This window comes from Chiroxiphia lanceolata, chromosome 3, assembly GCF_009829145.1.
Source record: "Chiroxiphia lanceolata isolate bChiLan1 chromosome 3, bChiLan1.pri, whole genome shotgun sequence".
Lineage (NCBI taxonomy): Eukaryota > Metazoa > Chordata > Aves > Passeriformes > Pipridae > Chiroxiphia > Chiroxiphia lanceolata.
Window position 1 is genome coordinate 85,692,274 of NC_045639.1, and position 14,846 is coordinate 85,707,119.

At 37.2% G+C, this 14,846-nt stretch overlaps 1 protein-coding gene across 1 annotated transcript in view; it reads right to left on the bottom strand.

The window, feature by feature from the left end:
• CD109 (CD109 molecule) overlaps nucleotides 1-14,846 on the bottom strand; it is a 74,946-nt gene that overhangs the window by 21,400 nt on the left and 38,700 nt on the right. The window contains exons 15-25 of the mRNA XM_032684084.1: nucleotides 14,015-14,167; nucleotides 13,342-13,416; nucleotides 12,859-12,919; nucleotides 12,195-12,330; nucleotides 11,316-11,433; nucleotides 8,502-8,615; nucleotides 8,070-8,288; nucleotides 6,399-6,543; nucleotides 5,656-5,832; nucleotides 1,533-1,614; nucleotides 18-246 (exon numbers count right to left, since the gene is read on the bottom strand). Of these exons, the coding sequence (XP_032539975.1) occupies nucleotides 18-246; nucleotides 1,533-1,614; nucleotides 5,656-5,832; nucleotides 6,399-6,543; nucleotides 8,070-8,288; nucleotides 8,502-8,615; nucleotides 11,316-11,433; nucleotides 12,195-12,330; nucleotides 12,859-12,919; nucleotides 13,342-13,416; nucleotides 14,015-14,167 (1,509 nt within the window). The remainder of the gene's footprint in view (nucleotides 1-17; nucleotides 247-1,532; nucleotides 1,615-5,655; nucleotides 5,833-6,398; nucleotides 6,544-8,069; nucleotides 8,289-8,501; nucleotides 8,616-11,315; nucleotides 11,434-12,194; nucleotides 12,331-12,858; nucleotides 12,920-13,341; nucleotides 13,417-14,014; nucleotides 14,168-14,846) is intronic.

Here is a 14,846-nt window from a genome sequence, read left to right on the forward strand (position 1 = left end):
TTTATGAATTCCAATACCTGTTTATCTGGGAACCCTAGAAGGGATGACATGATGTAAGCTGTGAGAGTAATTGGATTATTGGTGCCTCCTTGAAGATCACTGTGTAACACTTTCCCAGGCTCGTGAAACTCTCCATTTAATTTCTGATGACGGACAATCCATTTAGCTGTATCCATGAGCACATCTTCATCAATATCTATGAACGGACGAGCTTGAAGGAAACATCTTAATACAAAAGCTGATAACCTTGGGGAAAAGGTTAACCAAATATGACAAAATTAGCCATGTATTGCAGCTTTATTATAGTTTAAGATGATGTAAGAATACCGTAAAGCATAAGATGTTCTACACACACCTCCCAAACAGAGAAAAATATATGCCTCACCCAGATAAGCAAGTAGACTAAATTTAATCCACCAAAAATGAAGATATGCTCTTGTTCCTAAAGATCACCCCTTCTGCAGCTGCTATGTGTCAAAAATCCAAGTCTGCCAGCACATGTATATCTTTATTCAAATGTTGCTCTCCTGCCTTCTGCTGCTAGGCAAATATTATAGTTTACAAAGCAATGTAGTTATGAGTGTGATATTAATTACCACCATTATCCCTGTAATGATAGCCTTGAAACAATCTTTGTTGTTTTATTTTAATAATTTCAAGTTGTTCTTCGACTCCCTTCTTTCCAAATGTGCATTCATGTAACCTGTCACTGTACTGTTTGAGCACTAGAGTTGCTAGTACAGATGAATTATCTTCATTTTCCAATTCATCCATACTGAGTCAAAGACAAACCCCTCTGATGTCAATGAAAGATGCCCAGTGACTCCAGAAGCAGTGTTTCAGTCAGTGGCTGAGGATGGTTCTATTTAAAGTCAGAAGCATGTACTGAAATATATAAGTATATTAAAACTAACTTGACATGAGTTAGCTGAATAAAGTGCTGGAACTTGTCTCCATTATCTATCTAGCTTCCACGACTAGGTTCTCCATGCTTCTGGAAGAAAAACTCAGCACTGAAAAGACTTTTTCAGCTGTTTTTACAGTCTCAATAAAAGGAAATGTGAGAGAGGTAAGTAGGACAAATTTTTATCACTGCTAACTCTATTCACTCCCTAGGAAATGTCTCAGTCAGTCTTCAGCTTCCTGTATGGAGATAACTGAAAATCTATTTGAAGCAGTGATGATCACATAGCCCTAAATGGTTCCTGTCAACTGCAAGAATAAGTAATTTAATTGTTATTCTTCATTCCTTTCAGGAAAGCAACAGAAAAACTATCAGACCAAACTATTCCCCTGGTTAAAATAATTCATCAGTCATTTTTTTGCAAAATTAAAAAGCTTTACACTAATAATGGCTTTGACAGTATGTTATCCAGCAAGAAAGACTTTAGAGTTGGCCTAAATACCTAATGAAAACCAGGCAGAAGGCTAATACAGCTGGAAATTTTTATCAGCTTCACAAAAAAATTTGAGACACAGGAAAAATATCTGAAACACTAAAATTCCACAATGATTCTGGCAGAACTACTTACCATGTGCTCCCAGAGGGATCTTCATTTCCAAAGGCACTAAAAGAGCCATCATCCCTCTGGAAAAGCAGCTCTCTTTGGTAGCCTGAAGTGGAAAAGTAGAGACTGGTATTGAACACTGATGCGGTTTCCAGTACGAACTGCTGATGTGAAGCAAGACACTTTCTAAGGCTGAGAAGGGCAGAACTTAAGCTTGTATTTCCTAAAAAAATTCCCAAATATGCAGGAACACACAAAGCCAGGTAGAAGATGATGAGAAAGTGGGCAGCAATAACACAAAGGATCCATCTACAAAAGCAGAACCATAAACTCCTGCTGCTCTTCATCTGCCACCCAAACATGACAGTGGTGCAGAGAGACATGCTCCCAACACACTCAGTTGTTCCAGTGAGAGCAGAGCAGAGTAGCAGCTAGAGTTCAGTACCTCATCACTCTGGGGAGTGGAGTTGTACACCTACACAAATGCTCTATCTTTCCAGCAAAACGAAGGGCAAGCAAAAATTAAGTATTTTCCAACTGGAAGGGCAAGGCTACGCATGCTGCTGAAAACTAGGCCCTTTCAGCAGCTGGCTTTTGCCAATCAAATGACAAGCTATAAGAAAAAGCATGCTGGAAAAGGTTGTTCTGAAATGAGTGAAAAATGCCAAAAGACATGAAGATCCTGAAATCCTGAGAAGCAACCATTTAAAATGTATCCCAAGATTTTTCAGTATCCATAACAAGTGCAGCTTTCTCCTGACTACAGGACATCCATTATAAAAGGGCTTCAAGGGCTCACCAGCTGCTCAAAACCACCAGCAGCATCCTTACTCAATAGCTGACTTCAGTACAAAATCAATGTTCATTAATGCTAGAAATTACTTATTGTAGCTTCTGATATCTTTCTTCCATTACATTTTGCCTGCTACTTGTGTATCTGGAACAATAACGATATCTATTTATAGCATTTCACATGACATCTTTTCTTCTTTCCCCCTCACTTTCCCTTGGTTTTGCTATTCTAGCTATTATAATTAGGAAAGTATATTCATTAGTCTAAAACATGATAGATATAGACACAATACAGAATCAGACAGGCAGAAAGAAAACTCTCGGGCAACATCAGTAAGCCCTACATGAACGAATTTATGAACACGTCCCGTGAGGTGCATCCAGCTACAACTGTTCCCCAGTAAAATGTTCCTTGCTTTCACAGATAAAGGATTAATCACTCATTTACATACTATCCTGACTATAGATACACAGTGAGCGAATCATGGCCTTAATCACTAAGGAACAAATGGTTTGGTCCCTCAATCTCAGTTTCAGTGTAAAATCAAATCCTAGTCATGGGCTTTCTGTAGCAGAAGAGAGAGAGATATAGAGATGTGAATCTGAACTGCTACAGTATCCTTGGGCACCCTCCCATGTAATCTCAGTAGCATCAAATTTAGCTTTTGATTCTTTAAAAGAGTTTGCAATTGAAATTTTCACTTAAATATAGGGGGGGTGTAACGTATTTAGCATTACAGTGGCTAATTACATGACTAAAACTGGTGGATCTTTCCCATACAGACACACCTGTCACCTCAGCTAATGATATTGAGTAAAGCACTCTTAAATGGAAGGGAAAAAAAGAAGGAATGAGTGGCATTTCTCACCAAAGAAAACAAAACTCACTGTCAAAGTTTAAGCATCAAAATAATGTTCTATGAGGAGCACAAATTTATGTATATATACAAATAGATTGCTTCCTCTTCAGAAATATCTGACTGCAAGGCCTGAAAACAAGGTCTTCTGCTACTTTGCAGAACTGGCCAGCAATAAGTAATATAATCACCACCCCCCTGGTGGTGTAAAAGCACTAAACTAAGACCAACAGCCTGCTTAAATAAGACTGCTGAGGAGCAAACAGGGGATAAATTTATCCCAGAATTTAAGATTGGGAGCGACCAGAAAGATCAGAACCAGAGGGAGGACAGAGAGATCATTCAGCTATTTCCTACACTCTGTGTGCTTTTGTCTCAATGCCAACCCCGCTGCAGTCACGCAAGTCTCTAAACATGAGCATATCCAACGTGGGGACGCCCGCAGAAAACGTTAGAATGGGAGACCTGGAGCCTGGGAACCACCGCGTTCGTTCCAACGGACACTCCATCAGACGTGAAAAATGATACTTCAAATGTCAACACATACAAGTGGAAAGGCAAGGAAAAGAAGGATCCTATTATGAAGATGTACACTAGTACTCCCAGAGGACTGTCTGGAACCCAGGAGATGTAGGAGGCTCACTGAGCAAGACTGAAAGAGGACTGCATCAGGATGGAAAGGACTTCAGAAATATGTGAAAGACTAAAGGGTCTCACATTTCAAACAGTTTGGAAATACTGCTCAAACCTGTTATTTTTCTGGGTCTAATAAAAAAGTTTTCAGACCAACCAGGAATTTTTTCATTTCAGAAGAAGTGATTTAAAGATGGGACCTGTCATTACCACAATTAAAGAAATATGTTTGAAAGGCAACTTTTCTCTGGCTTTGCCCTTGTTCTAGGTAAATAAAACTGCTATAAGATCATATAGCAGTCTCTTCTAGCTATATGATTCCTTCCTCTCACAAGCATTTAGCCTTAAAATTAATTACATTTACTACAGATTCTGAAAAGTCACTTTTTCAAATACTTGGTGAATTATGACATGTGAAAAGTCTGTTTAAGTTAAACTTCATGACAATCCTTTGAAAAACTGAGTTTAGAAAAATTACATCTTAGACTAAAGATAAATTTCAACTTCAAGATTACACTTTAAAAAAGTCAGTGCAACAACTGAAATAAATTGTTAAAATAAAGCAAAACCAAACCAAAACAAAAAAAAAAAAAACCATCAGAGTATTTTTTAGATTGTGGTTCCTTTCTATCTTAAGGTTACAAATATTTCAGCAGACTTGCTGTTTTGGCTATTATGGTGTTGAAAAACACGTACATAAATCCAAAGCCTCAGGAAGAAGTTAAGTAACACAACATTTGGTATGTAAGTGACATTTAAACCTATAATTTTGACTTGCTTTGAAACAGCTTTAATAAATCGGCTATTGGAAAACTTCAGAAAGTTATGGTACTAAAGCGAAAGCTTAAAAAGTGATAGATTGCTTACAAACTTCAGAGTAGCTGTTTACAAAATCTCTTCCTTCTCAACGTACTTTTCAACTAAACCATGTAGTGGGAAGGATTTTAAAAAAATTTTTAAAGGGTTTAAAAAAAAATCATTTAACTGCTTTGACAGAAAATTGGAATCTTGATGAAAGGAAAATTTATTTTTAGCTGTGCCTTTTCCAAGGGAAATGTCAACAACTTTAAAAAAATCAGACAAAAAATACTTGCAGAGAGTAAATAAAAACTGAAATTGTCATCACGATGCCTTAGTAGGGGTGTAGCTCACATGGGGATGGTCTCATTGCTCTCTGAACCAGGCTCTCAGCGTGAAGACTGACAGGTGGTGAGTGTGGTGCATCACAGTTGGATGCTGTCTGATCCAAAAGGCACAGAGAAGCACAGAGCAACTATGTTCTCCACATTTTGTGATGCCCTGGAGTATCTTCTGATTAAAATATACAACAGTTCCCAACTACACTTTTCCAGCTTTTGATTTCCAGCACAGAGTTCACTTCTGAGCAAGCCTAAAACATTGAGGAACCAAAGTCAGCCACCAGAGCAAACGCCACTCCTTGAGCTCTACAAGGACATGTCAGGATCAGGATGGTGTCACTGAAGACATACACATATGGGATGAATACACTTCACTCTGCTCACTGACTAATTTTCAACCTCTGTGTCTCAGGCAGTGGTCAGAAATGTTTGCTCACATGCGGTTTTATCAAATGAGAAATAACCACCATCTAGGAAATCTGAAAAAAAAGCAATTATACAAAAACATGGTTTTTTTGAGCAAATATGCCCTTGTAAACAAAAAAATTTGCTGTCTACTTCTGTCAGTCCAGAAAAAAAGAGGAAAAGAAAGAAAAAGTGGGCTTTTCTTCCAGTTCTCATCTCACCAAAAGAGCAATATTTCAAACATTAAATGCAGAGTCATAGATACCTTTCTACTAGTAAGAGTTCTTAGAAATCTACCATCTTTCTTTTACACATACAGACCTTTCCTCATAAATGATACAGCTTTTGATCTAATATCCTCTCTCAGCTGCCTGGTTTTAGTCAGGTATTGCAAAACATAAACATTCGGAGCAAAGTTGATCATATTCTGTTCACCGCAGCCATAAGGCATCTTAATCAATGATGACAAACCATTGATAGAAGGCCCAAGTAAATCACCTGAAAGACAAAATTTAATCAAAATTAATTAAAGCTTATTGCAAATAAATGCATATCTCACACATAAAGGGTAGTGAAATCTATGCTGGGAGAAAATATGATGTATTAGGAATGTTTCTACTAAACACCACTAATCAGGCACAAAAAATAGTTCCTTTTCTCATCGACTTGATGCCCACTGAACCAGATCCCTACAGACCTTTCCAATCACAGAGTAATTTCAAATTCACCTACAGTTATCAAAGTCCAAGTGTCACAGGAAACAATTATCAGTCAGGTTATATGTTTTATTCTGCAGATAGCAGAATTAAAACAGGATACTAGCAAACTTGGCAGGACCTCCCCTGATTAAAATCCAACTCTCCAATTCTGAAAATACCATACAAACAGCATAATATCATAAACTAAATAAAGGAATAAAACAGTCCATCCATAATGTCTTCCTAAATTTAGTCTAATGTGGATGGTAAATTCCTTTGAACTAATGATTCAACCTATTAATACTGCAATTAAATAGAAATTAATGCCATTCTCTAAAGATGGAAACAGAATAAGGTAATTCTTACCAACAGCAGTGATCTGCACTCTCTCACTGTCACTTACAACGTCAGAAGGAAAAGTGAAATCCAAAGTTTTTGACACTGATTGTCGCTTATTCCCAGTCAAATCCAAAAGAACTGTCTGAGAATATGTCTGTTCCAATCCTTCAGCCTATCAGATAAGACAGGATTATTGTAACCTTAATCAGTTTATTGCTTTTAGGACAGAAGTTCTGTGCTTACTGTACTGAAGGATCTAAAACACTGTCAGGTGTTTTGGGCTGCTTGCTAACACATCAAGAACCTGAGCTACTGGCCCAGCCAAACTGACACAGAGATGTTTTTCTCATAAAGACCCACCTTCACTATTTGCATTTCAAGCCCATGTAGCAATTATAAAAATACATCTGCAAAGTCAGTGAAAGCATCTCTGATTCCGGTGAGCTCCATGCCAAGGCACAGGCAAGGCTGGAGGTGATACCTTTCATATTCTCTACAGTCCTACAGCTTGTCATACAAGAAGGACTTAAACTGAAGTTAGGTACATGTCCATAAAGGTTTCATTTCCTCATGGATGCAAAATCCCTTGAGAAAAATTGTCCTTGAAGTAGAGAAAATAAATGGTGTACTGGACTCTTATTCTCTTCTCCACAACAACTGAACTTCAACAGAAAGGGCAGTAAGTGGCTCTACCTGAAAACAGCTCACAACCCTACAGGGAAGTGGTTTTAAGCAGTCTAAGGAGAGGCTGAGACAGCTGCCTCTGTTCAATCTGGAGAAGAAAAGGCTCAGGGGGATCTCATCAATGTGTATCAATACCTAATCAATGTGTATCAATACCTGACGGGAGGGAGTAAACAAGATGGAGCCAGGCTCTTCTTAGTGGTGCCTAGTAGTAGAAATGCACAGGAAATAAAGGGATTTCCTCTTACATATAAAAAAATATTTTTTAAACTGTGACAGTGTTAAAACACTAGAATAAGGTGCCCAGAGAGGCTGTGAAGGCACTGTTCTTGGGGATATTAAAAACCTGACAGTACAGGATTCTGAGTATCCTGCTGTAGTTGATCCTGCCCTGAGCAGGAAGGTTGGACTACTCTCTTCCAACCTCAACCATTTTCTGATTCTATGATCTTAAGCATTCATTCTAGGATGAAATGTACAAATGTCTACTACCTTCCACTGAAATGGAGCCTAACATGAATCAGACCTTAACATCCTAAATTAAGTAAGTCTTATCAGTTTCTGGTTTATCAGAAAGCCTGGAGGCTAAAAATCCAGCACCAGTAGCAAAATACAGAAATGTCCATATAAAATAGGCTTTGAACAAAAGCCAAGTGTATGGCAAAATGGATTATATTTATCCATAACACAGTTACTAGGTCCACTCTCCACAGATTATTAAGCTAGCTGTAGCACCAGGCATTCACTGATGCACAAATAGGTTTCACCTTGCTTTCAGAAGCACTGGACTAAATATGTGTTGTAGAACAGATCTACGTGTCAATTCCTGGAAGGGGATCTGAAGAATTTTAAAGGAGAAATTATTTTAAAATACCTGTTTTCTACCTAAAGCCACCTGACACCAAACCAACCTCACAGAGCAAGAGGTAGACAAGTTTGCCTTTTTGCTGCACTTTGTTGCCTATTTCAAGGAACAATCTACTTCAGGAACAAGCCAAGCTGAAGACTGTTTACCTTTACTAAAACTTTCTGAATAATAGCATCAGAAGCAGCAGATGATATTGCTGTCACTTTGATGGGAATCTCTCCCAGCTGTTTTGGCTTGATTGGGAATTGAACAGTTTTGCCATCTTCACTTGGTACAAATATAGACTGTCGATTTTCTGTAGCATTTATTTCATTTGATGTTAGAATAATTTCAAAAGCATCATTCATATCCAGGATCACAGTAACCTGTAAATACAGTAATATTTGCAATACAAAGTATTAATATTGAAAAGCTGCTTTCATAAACTGCCACCTGTTTTGTGAATAGAGAAACAGCTTTATGGTCTGTCCACTAAAGAAAATACTCTAGTTCTCACAAAAGAAAGACCTGGTCTCTACCACTGATGAAAACCCTGCAGTATCTAGTAACATTCAAAGATAAAGAGACTGTTATTTTACCTCAGCTTCTTCTTTCAAATAATTAAAGATGTTCACTTCCAAAATGAACTGCTCTCCTCTGATGATGGAGTATGGAAGGTTCAGGAAGATGAAAAAAGGTTGAAAAGCTTCTAGCTGCAAAACAAAATCAGCACTGAGCCCCAACAATCAGATACTAGCAAGAAAATTACTATACAACATATCTTCCAATCACTTTTCAATTCAGATGATAAAGTATGTTTACTTGTAGTCTACAGCTGACTAAAGGTATTACTGCAGGGCTGAAAGAGAAGGCAAAGAGGCTTCTGGTCATTAGCACCTTTGTGGGAACTCAGAGGCACCATTCAGATAAAAGCTGCTGACAGCTTTGCCAGGGCAAGGTATCAACAAAGGCAACTGAATTAGGGCTAAGAGTCTCTCACCTGGCAAGTTTGGAAGTTGTGATCTGTCCTGAGATTGCATTAAGGTAAATGTGAATTGCTTTGAGTGCATAGGTAATGAATAATTAAGACTGTCAGTTGCCCTGTCTTTATGTCAATAGAGAAATGCATGCTGGAATACAAAATAACTAACTCTCCCAAATTTTATAATTCAATAACACCTTAGAATGATTTTTTACTTTTTAATATAACCTTGGCATAAGTTCTTTAGTTATATTCTAAAAACACATATTTTCTTAATTAAAAGAAAAACTGCAGAAATATACTAGCAAGCAGTTACTTTTATCTGTGAACAGAGGGTTTTGGAAGAAATCAGTGGTAAGCTCTCATCAAGTTGAATGGGATCAAAATTTCACTCTTTATGAACATCTGTACAGTAAGAATGGCTGAGACATGAAATCCTTTATTACTGAAATGGCAACTAAAAATGGTTTTAATTTGGTTTTCATTAAAGAAATTCTTCTAAGTGTTTTGAGTTTCAGATCCAAAAACCCCGCAGCTTTTCTTTTCTAGCTAGCATCTATTCCAATGTGGTTTTTTTTAAAGAAAACTTGCTTGCTAAAGCTCTCAGTGTCAAAAACTTCTTTAGATATTAGACTTTAGAGAAGTTCTGATGGAGATTTTTTGATTAGTTCCTAGTCAAGGTTTTCCCTATATACCTATTTTCTTTGTCTTTTTTGTTTTACTTTTCTTTAAAACTAAAATTTTACACTCAGGAATATTCCAGTATATTACAATAAAATACAACTGAGTAAAATTATCAACATTCTGTATAGTAGAAGTCAGAAAAGCCCAAGATGCAAAGCAGTAAATGACATTAAGCATGCACATGTCTCTTATTTATTTCCCCATTACACTTTCCATGTATTTCTTTTATTTGACTCTCTGTATGGTACTGATTAACATGTTTCAGCCATATGGAACTCTAAGCTCAATCTAAACATCCCAGCAAGGGTGACGTACTGAACAGTGCATGTGGGTGATTATAGCTAAATAATAACCTCAACATCTGTTCTACTTGTGGCCTTCTCAGATTTGAGGATGAGAGGCCAAGTGTGTATTTCCATACAGTTTAAATCAGAAAACTATTTTTCTTTCTTTCCCATCTCTGCCAAGCCAAGTGAAAGAAACAAGAATCATGATTCCAGTCTCAAAGGAGACTTAACCTCAAAATCCAGAGCAGGCTCCAAATTCTGTAGTGGAGTTAAATCAGGATGTTCAAAGCACATGTTCTGTGTCTGGTATAGCAGCCAACTACAAAATCTGGATCTAGACCTCGGTTTGCATCTCAAAAGTTGCCATTCCCGAAGAATTTGAAGGTATGAGAACTTAAAGTGGGTAAATGGCTGTCTCCAAGCTATGCTTGTGCTAGTCCAGGCATCAAGATAGAAATCTATGATCCAGTACTGTAGTCTCAAACTTTCTAAATTTAGGTACTTAATTGGAGAATGGAGAGAGATAACTACTTTTAGAAGGTTATTCATGGTATATAAAAGACTAGCTAAATGAGACTTGAAAAATTAATTCCTATTTTAAATAAGAGATTTCCTTGAACACAGACTGAGCCTAGGACAACTGCACCTGTACTGCATTGGGAATCTCAGATTAGAGATCTAATCTGAAGAGTGCTGAATTTAGCTTAAATTGCTAAACTATTTGGATACTTGGAAGCACAAAAAGAGCCTCAGAAGACAGGAATTCGGCAGCAAGAAGCACCTCATCCCATGGCTACCTCTCAGTGTCCACTCTGCTCCTCAAGCTAAGGCACCCAAAATTTAGCACCTATGACAGAATCTCAGAATGGCTGGGTTGGAAGGGATATCTGGATAGCACCTAGTCCAATACCCTGCTAAAGCAGGTTTATTTAGAGCAGGTTGCACCCATGTTTACTCCAAGACTGGTTTTGACAGATAAATGAAAGCAATTTAGTCTTTGAGCAATTCTCCCATTCTCCCTCCTGGGGTAAGTGTTAGCAGAGCAGCAAAGTGCCTGTCCCATCCCAGCTAGTCTGTGCAAACCTCACTGTATGCCTTACCAGCTCATGGAACACGCTCTGAGCAGAAAGCATGGAACACTGCCCTCAGGCAGTCATTGCCCCTTTCTGCATACAAAGATTCTGAAGTGGGCACATCCTGTAAGTACTCTAACAAAACAATTGCTCGAACAGAAACAAGTATCCAAATATCTGTGTGGATTTATATGAGCAGGAAGGGAAGGCAGATACAGTATTACACATGTCTTCAGTGATGATGTTTTCTTTACAGTTTGAATACACACGGCCTCTAAATCTCTTCATTAGTATAAGGAGATGGCTGATGTTAGACCTAAAATACAGCTGCCGGTAACAACCTACAGTGTTACAGCCTCAAAGGCAAACTGCGTAGCACTTTAGTACCTCCACTGGAGCAGTTGTCACTCCAAGCCCGCTGTTTTCAGACATCACAAAAGCACTGGCAACCCAGGATGTGATGGTATCAGGTACAATGACTTCCATTGTGGTTTCTGTGTCAGATCTGGTGGCAGAAGGGGAGAGCAGACTTTGAAAACTATCCATTTACCAACATCAGTAAGTGGATACGTATTTTTAAAATGCATGAAAAATTAAGTCCAAATTCCTGGCAGGAAAAGCTGCTCATTATCTGTTTTTCATTTTCTAATCATTTAGAAATACTTTGATGGGAGCAAAATTATTTACAAAATTTAAATTATTTTAAATTACATTAATTGAAGGTAATTACACTGAATCACATTACACGTAATCCTTTTTCACAGATTCTCTAAAACAAGCCCAGATGATGGTTGCTTCTGGAACTTCTCAGCTGTAGAAGAATACAAGATTTATGCTTCATAACACAGGTCAGATTTCACCATCATTTAACAGTTTGAACTGCTCATGGAATTACGTGCTGATAGCAACAGATTTCCCCTTCTGGGTTAATCACCATGTTCTTATGCACTGTAGAGAAAAAGGCTGGGTCTCCCTATTCATTATCTCCCCATCTGTAAAAGCAAGAGAGTTCCTTTTGTCTTGGGGATTTTTATCTAGTTCTATTGAAACTCCTAGGCCTTCAGTCAGGCATAGTCCTCTTTTGTGCAGTTGCACATCTCATTTTTTGGGTCTCCAATCTCACTTGAGGCCTCTAGGTGGTAGCAGAATATAAATACTACTACATCGTTAAGTAGTGTTTTTCAGCACCAGTGCAGAATGCTACTAAAACCTACAAAATAACAATGGCAAATGCAAATCAGTTTCCATTTGCTTCTAATCTTATACCTAGTTTTAGTGTCGATCCAAAGCCAAGTCTCTGGAAAATGTGTCCTCACATAGAGATTGCTGAAATCAGGAGGTCCATTTTTAGATACTGGCATATCATCACCAAAACCATCTTCTATGGGTATCATTCCACCATCTACAAAATAAAAAACACTGTCCTACCTACAAATACCTATATTTAGAAAAACCAAATTAATGCAGTTAAGAAAATTCAAATTAAGATGGTGTTTGGAGCATAATCTATAGCTTTGTTATATATGATAAGACTACTCTGGTACCAGGGCATTTCTTTTCTTGGGGTTTTGTTTGTCTTTTTTTTTTTTAAGAATAAAGAAGTTTCATGCAAACTTAAATTTCTACATGGCCCTTCTGGAGTGGTTATGAAACTGGTGCAATTTGACTATACTTTTGCAAAATATATCAACTGGAACTGCAAATAAAAAGTCCATTCACCCTCAAGCCTTTAAGTGTCACTCAGGACAGCAACAAAAAGGACGTTTTTAAAATACTAATTGTATGCATTTGTAAATCTTGAACTTTTGAATGCTTTGCAAGACTGGATGTAGCCTGTATGCAGTACAGTAAAAGATAATAGGAGCCCTAACCCATGTATCTCCTTCCCACTCAGTAAATTAGATTTGAATACATTTATTTTATTACTTACAAAGAAAATGTTCCTTATCTTCCTCAAGAATTGCATCAGTTGATACCCAAAGGCTGCATTTCTGGATAAAATTTATACAGTATATCTCAATACAGGATATTCAGGACATCAACAGTGCTTATCTATTTTCTTTTCCTTTCTTTCTATGTAAACAAAGTCATAAAGTAATCATAGAACTAAAGCAAGTAATATACAGGAACTAATAAAACAGAGATCATATGAATCTGAATGACTGAAAACTTTTCAAAGGGAAGATTCTGTCAAGCATAAAGCAATCTGTATTTATGGAAGTACAAACATATTTACCTGCATTCAGAGTATTTACATATTAATAAATTTCACAATTTAAAACCCATACAAGCCATGAAAACAGTACACCGTCTACAGTTCCAAACTTAAAAAAGTACATTTTCTTCTAGTAAGTGACGTGCAAATCACTAAGCAGTTAAAAAAACCCAGCTTATAATGTAAAAAAAGAAGTACCTGAAATACACCAAAAGAACCTCTGACCAGGGGAAAATACTGCACTGTGCTGTATAAATTGAGCTCATGGAGGACCTAAAACAAAAAAAAACCAAAATCATTCAGAGTGAATGCAAACTCACATTTTTCAAAACATTCACTGTTGTAGATGCTATTTCGCAGGAGCTGTACCACAAGCTGTAGCTTCCTTAGGTCTCGTATCAAAGAGAAAACAATCTGTGACGGGACGAAGAGAATTAAGCTGCAATGGTTATGCACTAGAGCAAGTAAAGGGAATTAAAAAATGTGAATAATTTATTCTGCTCTTTAAAGAATAAAATTCTTTATTTTATATTACTAATTTTGAAGTGCACAAAGCACAAATCATTAAGAGTCTTTTTCTGACTTCATTGTCTTTCCTGAAAGAAACTGTCAAGACTTAACTGAGCAGGTTATCAAATGGAAGAACAATAAAATATTAACTGGTATTGGAAATGCTGTGCCTATAACCATGTACACCTTACAGTCTTTTCTGCTCATGTTACTTGCAGAAGTAAAAAATATTTGCAAGATTACATACTGAAAATCCTGCCCGAAGAACATTATTTGTTCAGTATATAATCTGTAACATTTCCATAAGCATACATCTTTCATACACACAATAATGAAAATCTTTAATTTCCTATGTACTTACAGCATCTTCTGTTAGGTCACTACTTTCTCCTAGAAGCTTTGTACTTTTATCAACAACTGCAAGTCCAATTATTGATCCTGGTTCTGTTGTACTAATTTTAAGGGAGACTTTCTCAGATGGCTTGACCTTATCTTTGCTCCAAGAGATTTTAATCTAGAAAAAAAGTAAAAAACAGCACTGATTTAAATTATACAGTGATATTTACGGCCATTAACAATCCCAAGGAAGTATTTTTTTAGATTATTTGGCTATAATTAAGGCTAAGGATTTGCTTTTCTTAGGAACTCTGAACCTCTGAGAATCCTTTTCCTAGGACTTTTGAAAGTTTGGATAAATCATGAGGCACATGGAGACATTTTTCATCCAGCAGGACAAACAGCCTCTTTACTGATGTCTGGTTGTAAGTGTTAAAGTTTCCATAGGAGAGAGAGAATTTGAACCTGTTGATGGCCTTTGGGTGGTCTTACCTGCAAAAAGTTATAGTGATGCTTTTATTTGCACAATGGACCAACTCTCATCCTGGTACACTAGAAAAAAATCAATTCCTTGATGCAATAGTTTTCCCACTCCTCTTAAAGTTGTTTTGAGCTAAAGTATGCACAGCCACATGAAACAAACACTCATCACATCTACCTACAGTGTGACCACTGCCTGGCTAGAACAAGCTCTTTATAATTCCACACTTTGAGCACTCAGAAGTACATTTGCCGAGCAATCTTTGATTCAGTAATTGACCAAACTATTAAAAAGACAAGGAGATGCCATGGGTCTGATTACATGGAAAACACAGTGCTAGTAGAAATTTCTTTCAAATAAACAATAGCTGGACTCT